The sequence below is a fragment of the Mustela nigripes genome, chromosome 9, assembly GCF_022355385.1.
Source record: "Mustela nigripes isolate SB6536 chromosome 9, MUSNIG.SB6536, whole genome shotgun sequence".
In the NCBI taxonomy this organism is placed as follows: domain Eukaryota; kingdom Metazoa; phylum Chordata; class Mammalia; order Carnivora; family Mustelidae; genus Mustela; species Mustela nigripes.
In genome coordinates, this window is record NC_081565.1 from 37,366,948 (window position 1) to 37,393,937 (window position 26,990).

The 26,990-nt window shown below is 37.6% G+C and overlaps 1 protein-coding gene across 1 annotated transcript in view; it reads right to left on the minus strand.

Annotated features, from left to right (window-relative positions):
• The window catches only part of UBE2R2 (ubiquitin conjugating enzyme E2 R2), a 117,950-nt gene that overhangs the window by 31,151 nt on the left and 59,809 nt on the right, over positions 1-26,990 (minus strand). The window contains exon 2 of the mRNA XM_059411488.1: positions 2,185-2,271. Within this exon, the coding sequence (XP_059267471.1) occupies positions 2,185-2,271 (87 nt within the window). The remainder of the gene's footprint in view (positions 1-2,184; positions 2,272-26,990) is intronic.

The window sequence follows — 26,990 nt, forward strand, 5'->3', positions numbered from 1 at the left end:
GAAATCGAAGCAGGGAGCCTGCTTCCCTTCCTCTCTCTCCTTGCCTGCCTCTCTGCCTACTTGTGATCTCTGTCTGTCAAGTAAATAAATAAATAAATAGATAGATAGATAGATAGAATCTTTTAAATAAATAAAATCTTAAAAAAAATATATATATATATCTATAAATAAATAATATATATACATATATATTACATGGACAGAGACACAAAAATATTTCTATGAATCACTTTGAATTTATGAAACAGCAAATTGCTTCCATGTCTCTCTCCTATAATGGGTAACTTAGTTATACGGAATAATATAAGGTATTTACTATTGTTTATTCATATTATGATTATGTCAAATACCAAAGATACTATAGCAATATTCTGGGAGCTTATTTCTGGAAATGTAACCACAAATCACCTTTTGAACACCAGCTTGTTCTGTTTAAAGAAGAAAAGAGGGGTGCCTGGGTAACTCAGTCAAACGTCTCATTCTTAATTAGAGTCAAGATCTCAGGGTTGGGGCGCCTGGGTGGCTCAATGGGTTAAAGCCTCTGCCTTCTGCTCGGGTCGTGATCCCAGGGTCCTGGGATCCAGCCCCGCATCGGGCTCTCTGCTCAGCAGAGGCTGCTTCCTTCTCTCTCTCTGCCTGCCTCTCTGCCAACTTGCGATCCGTCAAATAAATAAATAAATAAATAAACAAAATCTTAAAAACAAAAAACAAAAAAAAACTCAGGGTTGTCAGATTGGAGCCCCACGTGGGGCTCCTCGGTGGCAAGGAGTCTGCTTAAGATTGTATGTCTCTCTCCCTCAACCCCTCCTGGCTTCTAAAAAAAAAAGTGGGGTAGGTACCTGGGTGGCTCAGTCAGTTAAAGCGAAGCGACTGCCTTTTTTTTTTTTTTTAAGATTTTATTTATTTATTTGACAGACAGAAATCACAAGTAGATGGAGAGGTAGGCAGAGAGAGAGAGAGAGGGAAGCAGGCTCCCCGCCGAGCAGAGAGCCCAATGCGGGACTCGATCCCAGGACCTGAGGCGAAGGCAGTGGCTTAACCCACTGAGCCACCTAGGCACCCAAGCGACTGACTTTTGATTTCAGCTCAGGTCATGATCTCAGGGTTGGGGGACTGAGCCCTGTGTCAGGTTCCATACTCAGCTGGGAGTCTGTTAGGATTCTCTCTCTCCCTCTGCCACTTCCCGAACCCCCCACCCCAAACATAGATTTTCTCTCTCTCTCTCTCAAATAAATAATAAATAAACAGAAAAGGGGGGGAAGTGAAGATAACACTTCAAAGAAAAAGCAAGTCGTGAAAAACACTAAGGCTGCTCCAGTGTGCTATACAGATGGAGATCCAAATTCAGGACTCTAGAGAAAGTTCTTCATCACTTGCATACAAGCGATTCAAAGATGACATTGCTCTGTTTCTAGAGCAAAGGAGCTTCCCAATATACACCAGGCCAATAAAAGACTAATGGCTGTAAATTTTAAAAAGCAATTTTATGTTTGGGCCACAGCTTCAATAAAATGAAACCACCTCAGAACCTCATTACAATGAAAAATATTACAGAATGGTAAAGGAGTAGACTCTAAGGATATTTTATAGGATCCTGACATAAGTATCCTGAGAAACAAAATGCATCATTCTACCATCCTTACAGATTAGCCCAAGGCTAAGTACATTTCACCAAAAAAACTAGAAATGATTCCCTCAGGCTTGTGAATTTCTCCAAGAGAAGAACCTCACCTTGGATTCATTCTCAAACAGACTCTCAACTGTTCTGCAGCAATTCCTAAAAGCAGACCGGTTCAAATGTGGGATAAATTCCCCTAAAAAGCTCAATTTCTGATCATAGCAACAGGTGACCATTACTGTGATGCTAGAGGATAGGTACACAAATTAATCTGTATGACTTTATATACTAATTTTTTTAAATGCAAGTTTTAACACATAGGCTTTATAATCTTAGCAATAAGGAACAAAGGTTTAAAACTGTATTGTTAAATATAACATACACTGGTAAAATAAAACTACCCTCAATTTTGAATAATTAAACTAGGGATTACTAAAAGTGGGGAACCATGAACACTCCCTTGTGGCTACAGACTAACCACAGCATATGGAGATATAAAGGTTATTTTAAAGGACTGTATCTAAAAAGTGTTATCTTCAGAGAAATTCACATCATATGTCTCTTACCTCATAAATGTTGGGGTGCCACATTTTGGTCAAGAATCTGAAGGTAGGTGGTGAATATGGGTAGTCAATAGGAAATTTAATATGCGCCTGAAAAGAGAAAAAATGAAATGCTAATAAATCAGACTACAGGTTTTTCATCTGCCTAATAATTCACCTTATTATATCCCAGTGAAAAAAAACTCCTTTCTACAGAGTAGATTCTTAGGATTAACAACTGCTCATATGTATTTTGTTAGCCCCAATGTCAGAGTTATTATTAGCACATTCTTAAAGCATCTCCTCAAATATTTATATGAGCTTTTGTTAATCACCAAAATTCAAAAGCCATACAATTTTTAATTAAACTCATATGAGTGAAAAACAGTATAGGTATAGGTGTGTCACACTAATTTTACTGTACTTCATCACAAAAATAATTACCACCACCTTATGGGGTACATAATATAGAACAAAGATAATTTTTAACTCACCTAACTACCACCCAGAAATAATAAAAGCTACCATTTTTGATCATGTATTATCCTTTATTAACATAAATATATATATTAATATATCATATATATTAATATAATATATATCATCTGTATTATATATAATACATATATTAACATAAATATATTATTTGTTTCAGGGGTACAGACCTGTGATTCATTAGTCTTACACAATACATAGTGCTCACCTTAACACATACCCTCCCCAATGTCCCTCACCCAACCACACCACCTCTCCCACCCTCCTCCCCTCCAGTAACCTTCAGTTTGTTTCCTGAGATAGTCTTACGATTTGTCTCCCTCTGGTTTTGTCTTATTTCATTTTTTCCCTCTCTTCGCCTATTATCATCTGTCTTGTTTCTCAAATTCCACATATCAGTGAGATTGTATGATAACTGTCTTTCTCTGAAAGACTGTCTTTCTCTACTATTTTGATACAGCTCCTTCCAGCAGTTTTTTTTTTTTTTTGGTGTACACATTTATTTCCTTATAAAACTTATTTTCAAAAACTCAAATATACTGCATTTTATACTCTTCTCCTGTCTATAATCATACATTTTCCTACAAAACAGTCTCTGAATACATAGCTGTTAGTGACTATGTAATGTTCCATTATGTGAATATATAGACAAATCATTTAAAAAAACGACTTCTATATTTTGAAACACTTAAGGTTGTTTTCAGTCTTTTGCTATTATAAATAACTGAAGTGACTGTCCTTGGCAGTATCCCATACTTCAAATATGAAAAACCCCAAAAGATCCTCATCTAACAGTATACTAGAAGAGCCTGCGGAAGAGACAGAAAAGACAAGCTAGGAGTAAATAAGTTAAAACCAACATAGCATGTCAAGACACAAAATTTCTTTCTTCAATAAAAGCAATGAGAAAATTGGCAAGAATTTTAAGAATGAATTTTCAGAATGTAGAAAATAACCAAAGGTTTCTAGGAATTCAAAGAGCATCTATTTAAGAAAAAGAGCTGACCCTCAATAAGAATAGTGAACACTGTGGTGTTTTAACTTGCCCTAGTCCCGTGCCTGCCTTCCAGAGCTATGGTAACCTTAAAACTAACAAATTACATTCAAAGTGAAGACAAGCAGCCACAATGTGCTGAAATTTCTTCAAAGCCTTAATCTCCAAGAATTGTTACTTATCTGACCTTTTTAATGGTTCTCTAGAAAAATTCACTTGCAAGGTTGTCTATATTTGACCTGATCTGTAGCTTGGATGGCGTGAAAATAATTTTCTTGAGTGTGTTTGTTGACAACAATGATAGACAAATACGGAACTTCAAAGCTGCCTATTAGGTTGAACAACAGACTAACCAAAAAATTTAATAAGGGCTTTGAAAAATTCTAACAAATTCCTAAGAATCTAGAAGACTGGGCTCATATGCAGTGCTATGCATATGCCCAGGCTATACACATGCTCAGTAAAGTCCTAAGAATTCATTAGAAGGTCCAAAACTATTATCTTTGCCTGAACCTGAAGGATCTGCACAAGGAGGAACTAAAGGCTAAGGCAGAGTTCAAAACTGCCTAGGTGAGTGTTAAGGCATGCTTCAACATGCACACACAGCTGCTCTACAATGCCCAGGGAACTTGTTGGTTCCAGGAAATCAAATCAAACTAAGGAAATCGCTGTTCAATCATTAGCTCATCACTTAGCTAACTAAGTGGAGACTTTACAGGCAGAACAAGAATATAGACAAAACAGAATCAGGTCAGAAAACTAATTAAGCAAGGAAACAGTAACAATAAACAGCAATAAAAAAATTCTTGTTGCCTCATTTTATTACTTAAATATCTATCTAGTTTTCAACACACTACTATAGAACACGGGAGGAAAAAAAAAAAAAAAACACCTTACAAACTATGGCCCATACAAAAGGATTAAAAACCCAATCAACAGAAACTGGAAGCCCACTGTTCCCTCTCCCACTGTCCTTGCTTATGTTCCCTCTCCCCTTGTGTCTCTGTCGAATAAATAAATGAAAATCTTAAAAAAAAAAAAAAAAAAAAAGGAAAGAAAAAAAGAAAAGAAAAGAAAAAAGGAAAAGAAACTGGAAGCCCAGATACTGAACTTACCAGAGAAGCCCTTAAATCAGCTGAATTAAATGTTTAAAGAATTAAAGGAAACCATGGCTAAAGAACTAAGGAAGTATGAGAAAAAAGATATTTCAGCACACTGTGAAAATCAATAAAGAGAAATTACAAAAATTAAACTGAACAGTTTTTTGAGGAAAAAGAAAAATAAGATTTTGTGGGGTGCAAGAGTACAATAACAACAACAAAAAGATAGATGGCTGAACAGTAGCTCTGAATAAGATGAAAAAAGAATCTGTGAAACTGAAGGTAGGTCAATTTAGATTACTCCATCTAAAGAAATAAAACTCTACGACTCAGAAACCAATATATGCATTACTGGGAATCCCAGCCCCCAAAATCAGGCAAAATAAAGACCCCAAACATCCAAATTTTAATGAAAGATATTAAGCCTCATAAACAAGAAGTTCAACAACTACCAGGAGACTAAACTCGAAGAGATTCACATATATATATATATATATATATATATATATATATATATATATATATCATAAATAAACTGCTGAAAGCCAAATACTATCTTGAAAGCAAGCGACACAATCAATCATGCACAAGGTATCCTCAATAAGATAGATAACTTCTAATCAGAAGCCAGAAAACAGTGCCAAAAGAACAAAATTTATCAACCAAAATTTCCATATCCAGTAAAATTATTCCTCAAAAAATGAAGGTGAATTAAGACATTACTAGACAAATGAAAACAAAGAACTCATAATGAGCATACATTATAAATATTTTTGGTTTATAACTTTTTCTATCTGATTTAAAAGACAATTACAAATTGTAATAATTATAAATCTGTTGATGGGCACATAATGTATCAAGCTATAATTTGTGTGGCTAAAGGGAAGGGATCAGATCAGAGAAGCAAAATTTTCAAATTTTTATTTTTTAATTCCAGTATAATTAACATACAGTGTTATATTAGTTTCATATATATAACACAATGATTCAACAATTCTATATATTACGCAATGCACATCACAAGAAGTATATATACTCTTAATTCCCTTCACCTTATTTCACCCAGCCACGCCCACCTCAGGTAACCACGTTTGTTCTCTATATTTAAAAGCCTACTTTGTTTCTTAAATTCCTCATATGGGTTAAATCACATAGTATTTGTCCTTCTTTGACTTATTTAACTTAGCATTATACCCTCTAGATCAATCCATGTTGTTACAAATGGAAAGTTTCATTCTTTCTTAAGTTTAAGTAATATTCCATCGTGTGTGTGCACATACCCCACATTCTTTTTTTGTGCACATGTATATGTATATACACAAATTCTCTCTCTTTTTAAAAGATTTTTATTTCTTTCTTTGGAAGAGAGAGAGAGAGCACGCTGGAAAGAAAGGCAGAGGGAGGGAGAAGCAGGCTCCCCGCTGAGCAGGGAGGACCCTGGGATCATGACCTGAGCCAAAGGCAGATGCTTAAACAACTGAGCCACCCAAGCACCACATCCCATACTCTCTAATATCCATTCATCTTGCATGGACACATGGGTTCCTTCCACATATGGCTACTGTTTAAATAATACTGCAATAAACCCAGGGGTATATATTTTTTTCTGAGTTAGTGTTCTCATAGTCTTTGGGTAAATACCCAGGGGTGGAATTACAGGAGCATATGGTGATAAAATAGAATGTATTTGGGGCACCTGGGCGGCTCAGTCGTTAATCATCTGCCTTTGGCTCAGGTCATGATCCCAGGATCCTGGGATCAAATCCCATATCTAGTTCCCTGCTCGGCAGGGAGCTTGCTTCTCCTTTCACTCCCTGCTTGTGTTCCCTCACTCACTGTATCTCTCTCTGTCAAACAAATAAAATCTTAAAGAAAAAAAAAAAAGATTTTTTAATTTATTTGACAGAGAGAGAGAGCACAAGCAGGGGGAGAGGGAGAAGTAGGCTCTCTGCTACTTGGGGCTCAATCCCAGGACCTTGAGACCATGACCTGAGCCAAAAGGCAGACAGAGGCCTAACCAACAGAGCCACCCAGGTGCCCCATTTTTAATTTTTTAAGGAACCTCCATAGTGTTTTCCATAGTGGCTGCACCAGTTTGCATTCCCATCAACAGTGCACAAAGATTCCTTTTTCTCCATAACCTCTCCAACACTTGTTCTTTCTTGTGTCTTTGATTTTAGTCATTTTGACAGGGGTGAGGTGATATGATATCTCATTGTGGTTTTGGTTTGCATTTCCCTGATGATTAGTGATGCTGAACATCTTTTCACGTTCTGTTAGCCAACTTTAAGCCCAGAAGCAAAATTTTTGTATACTATTGAAATTAAGATGGTATTAAGTAATCTACTATAGTTACAAGATGTTGATTGTAGTCCCCAGGACAATCACAAGAGAATAACTAAAAAACTGAATACCCCTTCATGATTTAAAATACCCAAAAAGGGAATACAAGGTAAATTCCTCAATTTAATGAAGAATATTGATTTTAAAAACCCTAACTAACAGGGCACCTGGGTGGCTCAGTGGGTTAAGCCACTGCCTTCGGCTCGGGTCATGATCTCAGGGTCCTGGGATCGAGTCCCACGTAGGGCTCTCTGCTCAGCAGGGAGCCTGCTTCCTTCTCTCACTCTCTCTATGCCTGCCTCTCTGCCCACTTGTGATCTCTGTCAAATAAATAAAATCTTAAAAAAAAAAAAAAAAAGAAAACCTAACATACTTAACAGTGAAAGACTGAATGCTTTTCTCCTAATTTCAGTAACAAAACATGGATGTCTGTTCTCTTCTGTACTTCTGTTCAAAACTACACTGAAGATACTAAGACAACTGAGCAAGGGAATGAAACAAAAGGCATCTTGGTCGGAAAGAAAGTAAAGTTATATGTATTTGCAGATGACGTGATCTTGTATATAAAACATTCAAACAGGGCGCCTGGGTGGCTCAGTTGGTTGAGCAAAACGCCTTCCAATCAGGTCATGATCCCGGACTTCCAGGATAGAGTCCCGCATAGGGCTCACAGCTCCTGGGGGAGTCTGCTTCTCCCTCTGACCTTCTCCTCTCTCATGCTCTCTCTCACTCATTCTCTCTCAAATAAATAAATAAATAAAATCTTTAAAAGAAAAATTCAAACAAATCCACTCAAAGTTATTAGAACAAGTTAACAAGTTCAGCAAGGTTGAAAGATACAAGATCAATAGATCAGTATCAATTATAATTCTAAATAAACTGAAATGAAGAAAATACTATATACAATAGCATCAAAACAATACTTTAAAAAAAACTTAACAAAAGTGGCACAAAACCTATACTCTGTAAAATACAAAACACTGTTGAAAGAAATTAAAGACCCAAACAAATGGAAAGAAACTGTGTATTCATGAACTGCAAGACTTAATACTATTAAGATAGCAATCCTCCGCAAATTGATCTTCAGATTCAACATGATTTAACGGAAATTTCCAGCTTCCTTCCTTATAGAAAGGGAAAAGCTGGTACTAAAATTCATGTAAGGTGGTAATTCAGGGGACCCAGAATAGTCCAAACAGTCTTGAAAAAGAACAAATTTGGACAAGAAGAAAAAAGAGAAAGAGACTGAAAAACTCTTGTGGTAAGTTCACAATCCAGAGGCAAAAAAGGCTCACTGAAAGACTGTGCCCTAAACACAGGAGTAGAGAATGCTCTCCTCTCCCCTAACACCTTACCAACGTATTACTAAGACCTATTTACAGAGTTCCTTATATCCGGGTATATCATATCCAGCTATCAAAAAAAAAACCACAAGGCATACAAGAAAGAGACATAAGAAATAAATAGAATAATTATCACAACCAAAAATATGGCACATATTTTGGAATTATCAGACTGGGAATTTAAAACTCTGATTAATATTCTAAAGTTGATATTAATGAATTAGGTAGGTAGCATACAAAAACAGACAGCCAATGTAAGCCAATGTAAGCGGAGAGTTGGAAGTCGTAAGAAAGAACTAAAGAGAAATGCTAGAGATTAAAAAACACTGTAACAAAAATGAAGAATGCCTATGATGAGCTTATTAAGACAGGATACAGCTGAGGAAAGAATCTCTGGGCTAGAGGTTATACCAAAAGAATTCATGAAAACTGAAAAGCAGAGAGATCAAAGACTGAAGAAGAAAAAAAAAAAACAGAATATCCAAGGACTGTGGGACAACTACAAAAAGGTGTAACATACATTGATATAGGAATATGAGAAGGAACAAAAGACACACACCATAAAGAAAACGGGGGAAAAAAAACCACCCACAAAATGAAAAAAAATATGTTCGAATTATTTTTCTGGTAAGGAATACGTATCTGGAATATGCAAGGAATGTTTATAATTAGAGGCGCCTGGGTGGCACAGTCAGCTAAGCATCCGACTCTTGATTTCGCCTCAGTTCACGATCTCAGGCTCATGGGCTTGAGCCTTGCATCTGGCCGCGCACTCAACAGGGGTCTGCTTGAGACTCTTTCTCCTTCTGCCACCCGCCCTACAACCTGGCCCTGCACTGGCTCACCCTCTCTCTTTAAAAATATTTAAATCAGAGGCATTAAGTCATTAAGCATCTGCCTTCCACTCAAGTCATGATCCCAGGGTCTGGTATCAAGCCCTGCATCAGGTTCCCTGCTCAGCAGGAAGCCTTTTTCTCCCAATCCTACTCCCTCTGCTACATTCCCTTTCTTGTTCTCTCTCTTTCTCTAATAAATAAATAAATCCTTTTTAAAAAAAAAATTTAAATCTGAAGAAAAAGAATGTTTACAACTAAACAATAAAGAGGAATACAGGTATCCTTTGCTTTTCCAGAAGTTCAGATCACACCACTTTTCTTTCATAAAAGAACATTAGTACCTGTTGTCACTAACAGAAAAAAAAATGTATTGAAGAGGATTTTCACTTCTGTGAAAGAAACACAAAAGTGAAAATGGAATTTAATGTTTGTTTTGCAGCAAGCTGTTAATAGAAGTAGTGACATACATCCTGAGCAACAAATTTAGCACTGCCAAGCTCCTTTGGCAACTCACCACCATAGCTTTGAACTGTGTCTTTGAGCATCTGAGCTTTACCTGGATTTCGTTGTGTATCTGTTAACAAGATAAGCCCTAAGGTATTAGAAAAGCCTAACAAGTTATGTTTGGGGTTGAGGAACACTCAAATTTTTTATAAGCCAAACAATTTGGCTTATAAAGTTTTTTCTTAAGATTTTATTTATTATTATAGGGTGCCTGGGTGGCTCAGTGGGTTAAAGCCTCTGCCTTCGGCCCAGGTCATGATCTCAGGGTCCTGGGATCAAGCCCTGCATCAGGCTCTCTGCTCAGCAGGGAGCCTGCTTCCCTCTCTCTCTGTCTGCCTCTCTGCCTACCTGTGATTTCTTCATTCAAATAAATAAATAAAATCTTAAAAAAAAAAAAAGATTTTATTTATTATTTGACAGAGTACACAAGCAGGGGAGCAGCAGAGGGAGAGCGGGAAGCAGGCTCCCCTCTTAGTAGGGAAGCCTGATGTGGAGCCTGATCCCAGGACCCTGACATCATGATCTGAGCTGAAGAAGTGACTGAGCCACCTAGGCACCCCTTATAAAAGTTTTCTTAGGAGCATTCTACTTTCAAAGAACAAGGGGACCCTGTAACTCAACTGAAAAAAACAGGCAAAGCTTGTGAATAAACATTTCCCAGAAAAGATAAACAAATGGCCAATAAGCACAAGAAAAGATGCTCAACATCATTAGCCTCAGGGAAATGCATATCAAACGAATAATGAGATACTACTTCAAATCCACTAGGATGGGTAAAAAGACACAGCAAAAACAGTTCTAAGAGAGAAGTTTATAGCAATACAGACTTATCTCAAGAAGCAAGAAAAATCTCAAATAAACAATCTAAACTTCCACCTAATGGAACTAGAAACAGAAGAATAAACAAACCCGAGGTTAGTAAAAGGAAGGAAATAATAAAGATCAGAGTGCAAGAAAGTAAAATACAGACTAAAAAAAACAATAAAAAAGACCAATGAAGGGCGGTCCTGGGATCAAGTCCCGCATCAGGCTCTCTGCTTGGCCGAGAGCCTGCTTCCTCCTCTCTCTCTGCCGGCCTCTCTGCCTACTTGTGATCTCTCTCTGTCAAATAAATAAAATCTTAAAAAAAAAAAAAAAAAAAAGACCAATGAAACTAAGAGCTTATTCTTTGAAAAGATGAACACAATTGATAAACTTCTAGCCAGATGCATCTAAAAGAGAAAAGGCACAAATAAATTCGGAAATGAAAGGGAAGTTATAACCAATACCACAGAAAGCCAATCTTTTTTTTTTTAAGATTTTATTTATTTATTTGACAGACATAAATCACAAGTAGACAGAGAGGCAGGCAGAGAGAGAGGAAGGGAAGCAGGCACTCCACTGAACAGAGAGCCTGATGCGGGGCTCGATCCCAGGACCCTGAGATCATGACCTGAGCCTAAGGCAGAGGGTAAACCTACTGAGCCACCCAGGCACCCCCCAGAAAGCCAATCTTAAGAGACCACTATAAATAATTATATGCCAACAAACTGGGGAACCTAAAAGGAATGGATAAACTCCTAGAAACATACAATCTTCCAAAACTAAATCAGGAAGAAATAGAAAATCTGAACAGGGGCATGTGGGTGGCTCAGTTGTTATTAAGTGGCAACCTTCAGCTCAGGTCATGATCCCAGGGTCCTGGGATTGAGCCCTGCATTGGGCTTCCTGCTTGATGGGAAGCCTGCTTCTCCCTCTGCCTGCTGCTTCCTCTACTTGTGCTCTCTCTCTCTCTCTCTCTGTCAAATAAATAAATAAAACCTTTTAAAGAAAGAAAAAATGTGAACAGACCATTACTAGTAATGAAATTGAATCAGTTATCAAAAAATTACCAAAAAATAAATGTCTAGAACCAGGTAGATTCACAGGCAAATTCTACCAAGCATTTTAGAGTTAATACCTACTCTCTTCAAACTATTCCAAAAATAGAAGGAAAGCTTCCAAATACATTCTACAAAGCCTGAATTATCCCAATACCAAAACCAGACAGAGACAGCACAAAAAAAGAGAGAAAATTATAGGTCAATATCCCTCACAAACACAGATGCAAAGACCTGCAATAAAATGTTAGCAAAGCAAATTCAACAATACATTGAAAGGATCATATACATCATGATCAATGTGAATTTATTGGGGGGATGTAAGGATGGTTAAAAATCTGCAAATCGGGGCGCCTGGGTGGCTCGGTGGGTTAAGCCGCTGCTTTCGGCTCAGGTCAAGATCTCAGGGTCCTGTGATCGAGTCCCGCATTGGGCTCTCTGCTCTGCAGGGAGCCTGCTTCCTCCTCTCCCTCTCTCTGCCTGCCTTTCTGCCTGCTTGTGACCTCTGTCTGTCAAATAAATAAAATCTTTAAAAAAAAAAAATCTGCAAATCAAGCAACAAGGATACACATTAACAAAATGAAGGACAAATGATATATTCATTTCAAAAGATGCAGAAAAAGCATTTCATGAAATTCAACACCCATTTATGATAAAAACTCTTAACCAAGTAAGTAGAAAGAGAACACATCACAACATAATAAAGGCCATATGTAACAAAGCCACAGGTAACATCATAGTTAATTCTGAAAAGCTGTAAACTTTTCCTCTAGGATGAGAAACAAGAAAAGAATGCCCACTCTTGACACTTTTATTCAACATAGTATTGGAGGTTGTATCCACATCAATAGGAAAGGGAAAAGGAAAGGAAAAGGAAAAGGAAAAGAGAGAGATGCCTGGCTCGGGTCATAATCCCAGGGTCCCGAGATTGAGTTCTACATTGGGCTTCTTGCTCAGAGGGGAGCCTGCTTTTTCCTCCACCTGCTGCTACCCCTGCTTGTTCTCGGGCTCACTGGCTTGCGCTCTCTCTCTGTGACAAATAAATAAAATCTTAAAAAAAAAAAAGAGAGAGAGAGAGAGAGAAAGGGACAAAGGGAAAGAGGGGGGAGGGAAGGATAAAGGAAGAAGGCGAGGACATCCAAATTGGGAAAGAATAAGTAAAACTGTCGTTATTTGCAGATTACATGATACCATATACAGAAAACCCTAAAGACTCCACCAAAAAAACCCATCAGAATCAATTCAGTAAAGTTGCAATATAAAATTAATACACACAAATCAGTTACAGTTCTATATGCTAATGAACTGTCAGAAAAGAAACTAAGAAAATGGAAAACGATTCCATGCTCATGGATTGGAAGAACAAATATTGTTATTTGCTACGTAGAGCAATCTATACATTCAATGTAATCCCTATCAAAATACCATCAACTTTTCTCACAGCAGTGGAACAAATAATCCTAAAATTTGTATGGAACCAGAAAAGACCCCAAATGGCCAAAGGAATGACCCCAAATGGCCACAGGAATGTTGAAAAAGAAAACCAAAGCTGGTGGCATCACAATCACAGATTTTAAACCATATTACAAAGCTGTAATCAAGACAATATGGTAGTGGCACAAAAAGAGACAGAAAGATCAATGGAACATAACAGAGAAACCATAAATGGACCCTCAACTCTATGGTCAACTATTCTCTGACAAAGCTAGAAAGAATATCCAATGTTAGGGAGAGTCTCTTCAACAAATGGGTGCTGGGAAAATTGAACAGCCACATGCAAAGGAATGAAGCTGGACCATTTTCTTACACCATACACAAAACAGATTCAAAATGGATGAAAGACCTAAATGTGAGGCAGGAAGCCATCAAAATCCTTGAGAACAGAGGAAGCAACCTCTTCAACCTCGCATGCAATTTCTTGCTAGACAGTTCTCCAAAGGCAAGGGAAACAAAGGCAAAATGAACTATTAAGATTTTGGCAAGTTAAAAGCTTTTGCACAGCAAAAGAAACTCAACAAAACCAAAAGGAGAAGATACTGGAAACTGACGTATTTGATAAAGGGTAAGTATCCAAAATCTATCAAGAACTTATCAAACTCTGGGGCGCCCGGGTGGCTCAGTGGGTTAAGCCTCTGCCTTTGGCTCAGGTCATGATCCCAGCATCCTGAGATAGAGCCCCGCATCGGGCTCCCTGCTCAGCGGGGAGCCTGTTTCCTCCTCTCTCTCTGCTGCCTGCCTTCCTTGGCTACTTGTGATCTCTGTCAAATAAATAAATAAAATCTTTAAAAAAAAAATAGAACTTATCAAACTCGACACCCAAAGAACAAATAATCTGGTTAAGAAATGATCAGAAGACAAGAACAGACATTTCTGCAAAGACATCCAAATGGCCAACAGACACATGAAAAAATGCTCAACATCAGTCGGCATCAGGGAATAGAAATCAAAGCCATAAATGGATACTACCTCACACAGTCAGAATGGCTAATGGCTAAAATTAACAAGTCAGTGGTGCCTGGGTGGCTCAGTGGGTTAAGGCCTCTGCCTTCAGCTCAGGTCATGATCCTGGGGTCCTGGGATCGAGCCCTGCATCGGGCTCTCTGTTCAGCAGGGAGCCTGCTTCCTCCTCTCTCTCTGTCAAATAAATAAATATTTCTTATAAATAAATAAATAAATAAAATTAACAAGTCAGGAAACAATAGATGTGGGCCAGGATGAAGAGAAAGAGGAACCCCCTTACAGTGTTGGTGGGAACACAAGCTGGTGCAGCCACTCTGGAGAACAGTACGGAGGTTCCTCAAAAGGTTGACAATAGAGCAATTACACTACTTGGTATTTGCCCCAAAGATACAAATGTAGTGATCCGAAGGGGCATGTGCAGCCCAATGTTCACAGCAGCAATGTCCACAATAGCCAAACTACAGAAAGAGCCCAGATGTCCATCGACAGATAAATGGATAAGAAAGATGTGTGTGTGTGTGTGTGTGTGTATACATACACACATACAATGGAATACTACTCAGCCAAAGATACAACATGGAAAATTTAAAAAAAAAAAAAAAAAAAACACGACATGGATAGAATTAGAGGGTGTTATGCTAATAAGCAAAATAAGCCAATCAGAGAAAGACAATTATCACAGATCTCACTGATATGTGGAATTCAGAAAACAAAACAGAGGATCATAGGTGAAGAGATGAAAAAAATAAAAGACAACTCTATTAGAGGGAGACAAACTGTAAGAGACTCTTAATCACAGGAAACAAACTGAGGGTTGCTGGAGGGGAAAAGAGTGGGAGAGATGGGGTAACTGGGTGATGGGAGAGTGAGGAGGGCAAGCAATGTAAAGAGCACTGGGTATCATATAGACTGATGAATCACTGACCTCTATCTCTGAAACAAATAATACATTATATGTTAATTGAATTTAAATTTTAAAAATTTTTAAAAAGGAAACCAAGAAAAACAATTCTATTCACAATTGTATCAAAAACAATAAAATACATAGGAATAAATTTAACCAAGAGGTGAAAGACCTGTACTCTTAAAACTATAAGAAAAACACTGACGAAAGAAACTGGAGAGGACACAAACAAATGGAAATATATACTGTGCTCATGGAAGAATACAGTTAAGACGTCCATAGTCCCAAAGCAATCTGCAGATTCAACCCAATTCTTATCAAAGTACCAATGGCACTTTTGACAGAATTAGAATAATCTGAAAATTTCTATGAAACCACAAAGGACCCTGAATAGCCCAAGCCATCTTGAGAAAGAACAAAAAAGCCAGAAGCATCACATACTCCCTAATTTCAAACTACACGAAAATAAAAGGTATAGTAACCAAAACAGTATGGTACTAACACAAGTGCAGACACACAAATCAATAGAACAGAACAGTCGAGAAATAAACTCACACTTATATGGTGTATAAGTGTTTAAATTATAAACTTAACTTATATGGTTAATTAATCTTTGACAAGACAAGAATATACAATGAGGAACAGTCTCTTCAAAAAATGGTGCTGGAAAACTGGACAACTACATGCAAAAAAATGAAATTACCACCTTCTTTTACCATATTACAAAAAAACTCAAAGAGAATATAAAGTTAAATGTTTTTAAGAATGGATACCTAATGTGCTATGGTGAGTGCTGTGAAGTGTGTAAGCCTGACAATTCACATACCTGTTACCCCTGGGGCTAATAATACATTATATGTTAAAAATTAAAAATTTAAAAAAAAATGGAAACCTAAAACTCCTAGAGGTTCTAGAAAACTTAGGCAGTAAACTCTTACACATCTGTCTGAGCAATATTTTGGGGGGGATCGATCTTCTCAGGAAAGGAAAACAAAAGCAAAAATAAGCAAATGGGGCTACACCAAACTAAAAAGTTTTTACATAGTGAAAGAAACAAAACAAACAGGTAACCTACCAAACAGAAGGTATTTGCAAGTGGTATAAAAGGGTAATATCCAAAATAAAGAACTCACACAACTCATTATCAAAAAAAGCAAACAATCCAATTAAAAAATGGGCAGAGGACCCGGAACACACATTTCTCCAAAGACATAAAGATGGCCAACAGACACATGAAGAGTCAACATCACTAATCATCAGGGAAATGCAAATCAAGCCCACAAAGAGATTATCACCTCATACCTGTCAGAATGATCAACATCAAAAAGAAAAATAACAAGTGTTGGTAAGGATATGGAGAAAAGGGAACGCTTGGCCACTCTTGGTCGAATGCAAAATGGTGCAGCCACTATGGAAAGCAGTATGAAGGTCCCTCAAAAAATTAAAAATAGAACTACTATATGATCAAGCAATCCCACTTCTGGGTATTTATCTGAAGAAAATGAAAATACTAATTCAAAAAGGTATATGCACACCCATGTTCAATGCAGCATTATTTACAAAAGCCAAGATACAGAAGCAACTTAAGTGTCTTTTTAGACAGATGAATGGATAAAGAAAATGTGGTGTATATATATATACACAATGAAGAATTACTCAACTATAAAAAAAGGAACAAAATCTTGCCATTTGCAACAACATGGACAATACCTAGAAGGTATTATGCTAAGTGAAATAAGTCAGGCAAAGAAAGGCAAAAACTGAATTATTTCACTTACATGTGGAATCTAAAAAACAAACAGAGAAACAGATTCATAAAGAAAAAGAACAATCTAGTGGTTGTCAGAAGGGAAGGAGGCAGCAGACAACATAAGGGAAATGGATTAAAAGAACAAATCTCCAGTTAAAAATAAATAAGACAGGGTGCCTGGGTGGCTCAGTGGGTTAAAGCCTCTGCCTTCAGCTCAGGTCATGATCCCAGGGTCCTGGGATCAAGCCCCCCATCTGGCTCTCTGCTCAGCCGGGAGCCTGCTTTCTCCTCTCTCTCTGCCTGCCTCTCTGCCTACTTGTGATCTCTGCCTGTCAAATAAATAAATAAAATCTTTAAAAAAAATTAATAAAATAAGTAAATAAATAAGACAGGGACACCAGGGTGGCTCAGTCACTAAGTGTCTGCCTTCAAGTCAAGTTATGATCCCAGGGTCCTGGGATCAAGCCCCACATTGGACTCCCTGCTCAGCAGGAAGCCTGTTTCTCCCTCTCCCATTATCCTGCTTGTATTCCCTCTCTTGCTGTGTATCTTGAGATCTCTCTCTCTCTCTCTCTCAATTGAGTAAATAAAATCTTAATAAATTAACTAAATTAAATAAATAAAACATGGGGGTACAATGTACAACATAGGGAATATAGTTAATAATACTGTAACACTTTGTACAGCAACAGATGGTAGCTGGACTTACTGTGGTTATCACTTTGTAATGTATATAGATGTTGAATCCCTACCTTGTACAGATGAAACTAATACAATATTGTATTCAATGACACTTCAATAATAATTTAAAATAAAAGGTGAATGTCCTCAATTCAATGATGTAAACTTCTGCTTAACAAAATTTAGAAAATGAAGAAATTAAACCAAATGTTAGCAGAAAAAAACTGAATTAAGATAAAAGTAGAACTCACTGGAATTGAAAAACGTGAAATCAACCAGAGACATTAATAGAACCAGAAGCTAGATCTCTGAAAGGTCAAGAAAACTGACAAATCCCTAGTCAAACCAATAAAAAATAGAGTGTATAAATACAAGTATTAAGACCAGAACAGGTAACAGCACTACTAATCCTACCAATATTAAAAGAACGATGAGAAAATATTATATGTAACTTTATGCTCACAAAATTCAACAAATTCTATGAAATAGACAAATAATTCAAAAACACAAAGTACCAAACCTACTTAAGATGAAATATATAACCTGAATGGTCCCATACCTATTAAGAAACTGAATTTTGGGGTACCTGACTCAGTTGGTAGAGTATATGACTCTTGATCACAGGGTTGTGGGTTTAAGCCCCACACTGGGTGCAAAGATTACTTAAAAATAAAAGCTTTTTAAAAATTTAATTTTATTTAAATCTTTACAGAAAGAAGTCTCCTGAGCCAGACAGCATTAATGGCAAATTCTATCTAGTATTTAAGGAAGCAATAACACTAATTTAAATAAATTCTTATAGGAAATGCAGTAAGGGGAAATAATTTCCAATTCATCCTATGAGACTAGCAGATACAGAATATCTGTCTGATACAGAAACCAGACAAACACATTTTAAAAAATTAAACTACAAACCAATATCCTTTATGAACAAAGATATAAAAAATCTCAACAAAGTACTTACAAATGGAATCCAGCAATATATAAAAAAGAATAACAAATCATGACCAAGTGTGTCTTATCACAGAAATTCAAGACTGGTTCAACATTTTAAAACCGTATATCATTTTACACTGTGTAAAATGTCTAATTTAACAGATTAAGCAAGAAAAAACACAGGATCATCTCAACAGGTGCAGGCAAAGCATATGAAAAAGTAAACACTTGGGCGCCTGGGTGGCTCAGTGGGTTAAGCAGCTGCCTTCGGCTCGGGTCATGATCTCAGGGTCCTGGGATCGAGTCCCATATCGGGCTCTCTGCTCAGCAGGGGGCCTGCTTCCCTTCCTCTCTATCTGCCTGCCTCTGTCTACTTGTGTTCTCTGTCTGTCAAATAAATAAATAAAATCTTTAAAAAAAAAAAAAAGAAAAAGTAAACACTTAATTCATGATTAAAAAAAAAAACAAACCTGTCGGCAACATAGAAATATGATATTTCTTTAACCGGATAAAGGTTATCTACAAAACCCTACAGATAACATTACACCTAATGGTGAAAGACTGAATGCGCCCCCCTCTGAGCTGAGAAGTAATGCAAGGATGTCCACTCCTATCACTCTTATTCAACACTGAAATGAGGTCTTAGCCCATGCAATAAAGAAAGGAAATAAAGGACATACAGATTACAAATGAAGAACTAAAACCATCTCTATTCACAGATGACAACTATCTATGAAGAAAATTCCAAAGAATTTATAAAAAAGCTCCTAGAGCAAATATATGAGTTTAGGAAGGTAGCAGAATGCAGTGTTAATAATATACAAAAATAACTATTTCTATATACTTGCAATGAACAACTGAAATTGACAATAAAGTAACACAGCACTTTGGAACAATAAAATACCTCAAACAATATATGATACTATATACGAAAGCTTTACAAATTATAAATACCACAAAAAAAAAGTTCTTAAAAATGTTTCCTATAAATGCCTTAAGGAATTCTTGGTCAGAAATTTTTAGCATACATAAACAAGAAAGATAAGCCAAGGTACTTAGGTAACCCATTTTCCTGCAGCTCTATCTACATAACCAGAATCCCAGATAACATTTATAGCAAAACTTAGTATTTGCTTTTAAATTTAGCAGGCCAACCAGAGAGACTTTAAAAATAGAGTAAAATCTTCCCAAAATGCTAAGTGGGGTCCAAAAATTTCAAGTGCTCTTTTACTGGGAGTTCATTAAAAGACCAAGGAGCTGGGCACCTGGGTGGCACCACCAGTTAGGCCTCTATCTGAGGCTTGGGTCATGGTCGTAGGATCAAGTCCCACACAGGGCAGTAAGTTAAAAAATAAATAAATAAATAAATAAATAAATAAATAAAAGACCAAGGAGCCAATTGCCAATACATTTTGCCCAAATTTGTATTACTGAATGGTTTTTCACTCTGTAACAGGACAAGTTATATCACCTGTTCTCAGTGCTACTGAAATACTCAACTTGAGCTTAAACTTAGAATCAGCAATTAAATGAGAACAAAATTCTTACATTGAAAGCACTGAAGTAGCAAAAATAAGTATAGAAATCTAGATGCTTCTCCCTGGCTATTTTGTATTATATGCTTTTAAAATTTTTCTATTTGTCTTGATCCTAGAGCTCAGCATTCATGAATGAGCAAAACAGGGCTAAATAAAACCCTTTCTGATTAGCTCTGAAATCTTAAGGAAGTACAACAGCTAAACTAGTTACACAGTCATGCATTCCTGGTACTTGAGAGAAGAGAATAGATAAAGATGTTCACAACTGCTTCCTTTACAGAACAGTCTCTCCACAGACAGCATAAAAGGTATGGTGTGAAGGGGGGCAGTTTGATCACTCTTAAGTTCAGCTTCTATTCTCTGCCTTAAACATTTTCTGTTCCTGAAGATTCCTAAGATCCAAGGTCAGGAAAATTCTGGAATATTCACTGGGACTCAAAAAGATAATGTTTAGGATATTCTCAAACTACAGCTAAGAAGTATTAAATAAGAAATCATGTGCTGGTTTTCAAATGACCAAGCAGCAGTAGGTGAGCAAAAACAAACAAACATACATATATCTTGGACTGCCTCCCACCAAAAGTAGTAAGATCCCAAATCGGTTCTTGAAAGTTAAAATGTAAATAAGCCTATTTTCTCATTATTCATTCAAAATCTTATTCAGCATTTTCAGGTTGGATACTGAGGACGTAGAGGTGAAAATAATCTCACCCACACCCCACCCCAAAATCCATCTAAGAAAGAATCATGTTATAACACTTAACAGTATGTTGTTTGTTTTTAAGATTTTATTTATTTATTTGACAGAGAGAGAGATCACAAGTAGGCAGAGAGGCGGGCAGAGAGAGGGGAGGAAGTGGACTCCCTGCTAAGCAGAGAGCCCACACGGGGCTCTAGGCGCCCCAACAATATGTTCTTATGTAAAGAAAAGTGATTTAGTCTGCTGAACAAAAACAGGAAAGACTTCACTTGTTCAACGTTTACTGAGTGCTGCTATGTACTGGTACTGGGGTTAGGTGTTGCCTGAGTAGTTCTCTGATAGATACAAGCAGAGGAAAAAGCCTGAATAAATGTGGTGCAAAGAGTGACAGCTGGGCTCCTGGGTGGCTCAGTGGGTTAAAGCCTCTGCCTTGAGCTCAGGTCATGATCTCGGGGTCCTGGGATTGAGCCCCGCGTCGGGCTCTCTGCTCAGCAGTGAGCCTGCTTTCCCTTCCCTCTCTCTCTCTACCTATAATCTCTGTCTGTCAAATAAATAAATAAAATCTTTAAAAAAAAAAAAAAGAGTGACAGTTAAGGATATAAGGATATAGATGGGTATGGCTAGTGGGATGCATGCTGTAACTACAAGAGATAAAACAAGACTGAATGAAGATAGGTTGAAGCTTTGTTTAGGTGATAATATTAGATATATAATAGTAGTAGACAACAGAGAATAGTATTTAATTAAAATAACAGCAAGATGTATATTTTAGAAAAACAACTCTGAAAAGCCCTGAAAAGGTAGGCTGGACAGAATAAAAGAGGTAAGTTAGGAGACTTCTCCTATCTTGTCCATTTTTTAAAAAATATTTTATTTATTTATTTGAGAGAGAGAGGGAGAGATCATGAGCAGAGAGGAATTACAGAGGGACAGGCAGACTCCCCACCAAGCAGGGAGTCAGATGTAGGACTTGATCCCAGGATGGCAGGATCATGACCTGAGCCAAGGGAACTAACTGAGCCACCCAGACACCCTTTTATCTTGTCCATTTAATCAATCTCATCTCCAAAATCTGTTTGTACTTTAGAAAGTTTTACTAATGATTATATAGCTATATAATCAATATCTGGATAAGACTGTGAAAACTCCATTAATAAGCTGGGAATTTCACAGTAAGTTGAAAATGTAACCTCCTCTATCACATTTTTATGGGGGAAATTAGATTGTCCATTCTAGAAACAAATAATCAATAAAATTTAAAATTGACCATGTAGCCAAATGTTTCAGTCTCCCAAAATGTCTTCCTAGACTACTAAATATATTAAAAGAAATTTTTGCAGAGTAACTAGGTATAGTTGCATGAAAAAAAAATTTTTAATTTTATTTATTTGATAGAGTGAGCGAGAGAGACCATGAAAGGGGATGGATGGTAGGGACAGGGAGAGAGGGAGAAGCAGACTCCTACTGAGCGAGGAGCCCAACATGGGACTCAATCCCAGGACCCCGAGATCATGACCTGAGCATCACCCAGGCATCCCCAGTTGCATGAAAATTTATAAAGAACATATGATATGCAACAATATGAAAAGCAGCATGGAAGGGGAGCCTGGGTGGCTCAGTCAGATGAGAGTCTGACTCTTGGTTTCAGCTCAGGTCTTGATCTCAGGGTCATGAGTTCAGGTCCCTGTTTGGGCTCCAAACTGGATGTGGAGTCTACTTTAAAAAAAAAAGAAAGAAAAGAAAAAAGAAAAAAGAAAAAAAAAGCAGCAGCACAGAAGAGTGATGGTTAAGGATATCCACTCAAGAAGCTAGACTGCCTGGGTTTGACTCCCAACTCTGCCACTCATGAGCTATTATCTCAAGCAAGACAATTAACTTGTATCTGTTTCCTCATCTGCAGAATCAGGTTTATAGCACTTATTAAGCTTGTTTTGAGGATTCAGTGAGTTAATGGTTGTAAAATGCATTAGGACAGTGGCTAAACCATAAAGATATTTAAGAGTTTTGTTGACTGATGGGCGCCTGGGTGGCCCAGTGGGTTAAGCCGCTACCTTCGGCTCAGGTCATGATCTCAGGGTCCTGGGATCAAGCCCCGCATCGGGGCTCTCTGCTCAGCAGGGAGCCTGCTTCCCTTCCTCTGGCACTGGAATTGAAAATCAGACTTCAGTTTCAAAGAGAAAAAGGTCAAACCTTATCTTTTTTTTTTATTATCATTTTTTAAAGATTTTATTTATTTATTTGAGAGAGAGAGCATACAAGCAGGGGGAGCAGCAGAGGGAAAAGGAGAAGCAGACTCCACACTGAGCAGGGAGCCCTACACTGCGCTCAATCCCAGGACCCTGGGATCATGACCTGAGCCAAAGACAGAGGATGAACCAACTGAGCCAATCCAGGTGACCCCAAACCTTAGCTTTAGGAAGAATCAACAACACTGTTAAAGATCTGGACAATCCTTGATCTCACCAAGAATAAAAAGTTCATATACCAATAGCAAAAGACTGATTATTCCGTAGCCATACTAAAATAGCCCCTAGACAGTTTTAAATTGTTTTATCAATACCTGACATTTGTACAGGTATGGAACAACAAGAACTAATTTTAAACCCAGATAAAAACAACTTGTCTTGATGACTATGTTTTTACAAGCCAACCTGTCAGTGACAGGCCTTTGCTTCTGAAAGCCAGCCAACAGGGCACACTTCAACAAATACACTTCAGAATACCAACCAATCGTTAACTGTCTTATCCAACTCATCCTCTTCCACTGTTGATGCCAACCCACCATGGCTGCAAAAAATAAACTAAGCCCTAAACTTTATACTTCTCAAAACCATGTAAGTTATCAGTAGTCTGCTCTACTTGGACAGACTGTGATTGGCCAGTAAAGCTCTTAAGCAAGTAAAAAACTCAGATTTGTGTATTTGGTTCAAATACTAAAGAGTGGTCTACTCCTCTGATACATTGTTCTGTAGCTATTATAAAAGATGTAATAGACCAATATACACCAAGAGAAAAAGATACCCAGAATATATTAAGTAAAAAACGTAAATGACAGTACATAGGTTGATGCTACTTAGAAATAATATATATCATGGGGCGCTTGGGTGGCTCAGTTGGTTAAGTGTCCAACTCTTGGTTTTGATTCATGCATCAGGGTCATGAGACTGAGCCCCACATTGGGCTCTGCACTCAGTGGGCAGTCTGCTTGAGATTATCTTTTCCCTCTCTCTCTAAAATAAATACATCTTTAAGAAATAAATAATACATACCATATATAATGTAAAAAATAATGTGTGTATATTTGAGAATTATATATATGTATATAATACATTGAAAAAGACTTTAAAGGGGCGCCTGGGGGGGTCAGAGGGTTAAGCGTCTGCCTTTGGCTCAGATCATGATCTCAGGGTCTTGGGATCGAGCCCCACATTGGGCTCTCTGCTCAGCAGGGAGCCTGCTTCCTCCTCCTCTCTGCCTGCCTCTCTACCTACTTGTGATCTCTGTCTATCAAATAAATAAATAAAATCTTTAAAAAAAGAAAAAGACTTTAAAGATGTATTTCTCACTATTGACAATGGTTATCTCTGGGGACTAGAGTAGTGGTAGAAATAAAGCCTAATTTCTAGATGACTGATACATGAACATACATTACTTTTATAAGTTAAAAAGATTTTTATTCATGACTTCTCTACACATTTTTATATATCTGCTTTGCAATGAAAACTGACATGTGAGAGGCCCCTGGGTGGCTCAGTTGGTTAAATGCCTGACTCTTCACTTGGGTTCAGGTCATGATCCCAGAGGGATCAAGCCCTGCATAGGGATCTGTGCTCAGCACAGATTCTCTCCCTCTCCATCTGTCCCTCCCCATCTGCTTCAGATTCTCTCCCTCTCCATCTGTCCCTCCCCATCTGTCCGTCCCCCTGCTCCCTCTCACGCACGCACACTCTCACTCTCTATCTAAAATAATTAAGTAGGGGCGCCTGGGTGGCTCAGTGGGTTGAGCCTCTGACTTTGGCTCAGGTCATGCTCTCAGGGTCCCAGGATGGAGTCCACATCGGGCTCTCTGCTCAGCAGGAAGCCTGCTTCCCCCTCTCTCTCTGCCTGGCTCTCTGCCTACATGTGATCTCTCTCTCTCTGTGTCAAATAAATAAATAAAATAATTAAGCAAAATCTTTAAAAAAGGAAAAGAAAAGAAAACCGACATTTGGAATAATAAATTCAAAGGCCTGGATAAAATATACAAATTAATATAGAAAATGTTTAACAAAAAGACACAGTGGGGGGCGCCTGGGTGGCTCAGTGGGTTAAGCCGCTGCCTTCAGCTCAGGTCGTGATCTCAGCATCCTGGGATCGAGTCCCGCGTCGGGCTCTCTGCTCAGCGGGGAGCCTGCTTGCCTCTCTCTCTCTCCCTCTCTCTGCCTGCCTCTCTGTCTACTTGTGATCTCTCTCTGTCAAATAAATAAATAAAATCTTAAAAAAAAAAAAAAAAAAGACACAGTGGGTCATCTTAATCTTCAATTAATAATTTTTACCTATTTTTACTGTAATAGAAAAGTATAGTATATTTTTCTTTCCAAAATATATAAATATGAAATGTATGAACTATAGCTAAATATTCCTTTGGAAATCTGATATCCTTAGAGGATCTTGTGGGTCACATGTGGAATATGACACTCTGAAACATCTTTATTTTGCAAATTATACATTGCATATACAAGTACCTGGTTCTTTCTGCAGAAATATTTTCCTAGTTATCAATAAGCTTTTGCTAAGTCATAATATCTATATCTGTTTAACCTGTAAAAATGGAATAGTTCCTTACACCTAGCACCCAAAGTTAGTTGCCCAGTTCTTTATTACCCAGAAGATATTTCACCACTGTTGCGCTAAGGAATGAAAACAAAATAAACTAAGTAAGTAAGTTAATGAAATCATGACCCGAGCTAAAGGCAGACACCCAACCAACTGTACCACCCAGGTGCCCCTTATCCACTGATCTCTGAAGCTGTTAAATAAATGTACTAAATAGGGACGCCTGGGTGGCTCAGTTGGTTAGGCAGCTGCCTTCAGCTCAGGTCATGATCCCAGCGTCCTGGGATCAAGTCCCGCATTGGGCTCCTTGCTCCGTGGGGAGCCTGCTTCTCCCTCTGACTCTGCCTTCCACTCTGTCTGCCTGTGCTCGCTCTCGCTTGCTCTCTGACAAATAAAAAAATTTAAAAAAATAAAAAATAAATGTACTAAATAGAGTATAACCTTTAACCAAGTTCATATACACACACGCACAGTCTAGTTTTAAATATCTCAAGTTTACCCTTTACAATTTATTCATGAAGTACAGTTTTAAATTTGACTGGTATATGGCTATGTCAAGAAATAAATCTGAAAGGCCACAATTTTGTTTTATATATCAACAGTGGAAGAAGATGAGTTGGATAATAGTTAACGATTGGTTGGTATTCTGATGAGAGACTCTTTCTCAGGCAACTCCCTTTATCTTTCTTGACCAACCTACAAACTCAAAAGCACAAATACCTCTGAAATAGTTTCTATACATATGCCTTTCCTAAAATGCTCAGGCTATTCCTAACTGTAACCTCAATGATATCAATGAACTCATTAGACATCTATTTTTAGTTATTTGGATCCCTGAACATTTATGTTAATATTTTCATTTACTCAATCATTCAACGTATTACTGAACACCAATCATGTTGCCAGATACCAAATATAGGAGGTAGGAAACAAAGATATTTATAACACTAATCCTACCCCTGAATGGCTACAGTCTAACTGAAAAGACAGATATGCAAAGAAAGAAAAACTAAGGACCTGGGGCGCCTAGGTGGCTCAGTGGGTTGGGCCGCTGCCTTCGGCTCAGGTTATGATCTCAGGGTCCTGGGATCGAGTCCTGCATCGGGCTCTCTGCTTCCTCCTCTCTCTCTCTGCCTGCCTCTCTGCCTACTTGTGGTCTCTCTCTGTCAAATAAATAAATAAAATCTTAAAACAAACAAACAAACTAAGGACCTTAAATAAAATATCTATTAGGTACTGAAATGATTAGGGGGAAATTTATAGAAGGGTGATACCTTGGTAAACTGATGCCAAAGTGGAAAGGGACCTTAAAGGCAGAGGGAAAATAATATAAAAAGGCTTACACATGAAAACAAAGGCAGAGACAATAGGAAAGAAGACTTAGTTTAAGACATTCAGGAAGTATAGTCAATGAGACCTAGAGATTGATTTGATTTGGGGACCGCAAGGAAGGGAAAAACCATGGATGACTATCAATTTCTAGACTGAAGAAATAGGTAAACAATGATGAATGGCAGTGGCAATTAAATAATACTTACAAAGGCTTATTAAGGGGCATGCATTGGACTAAAT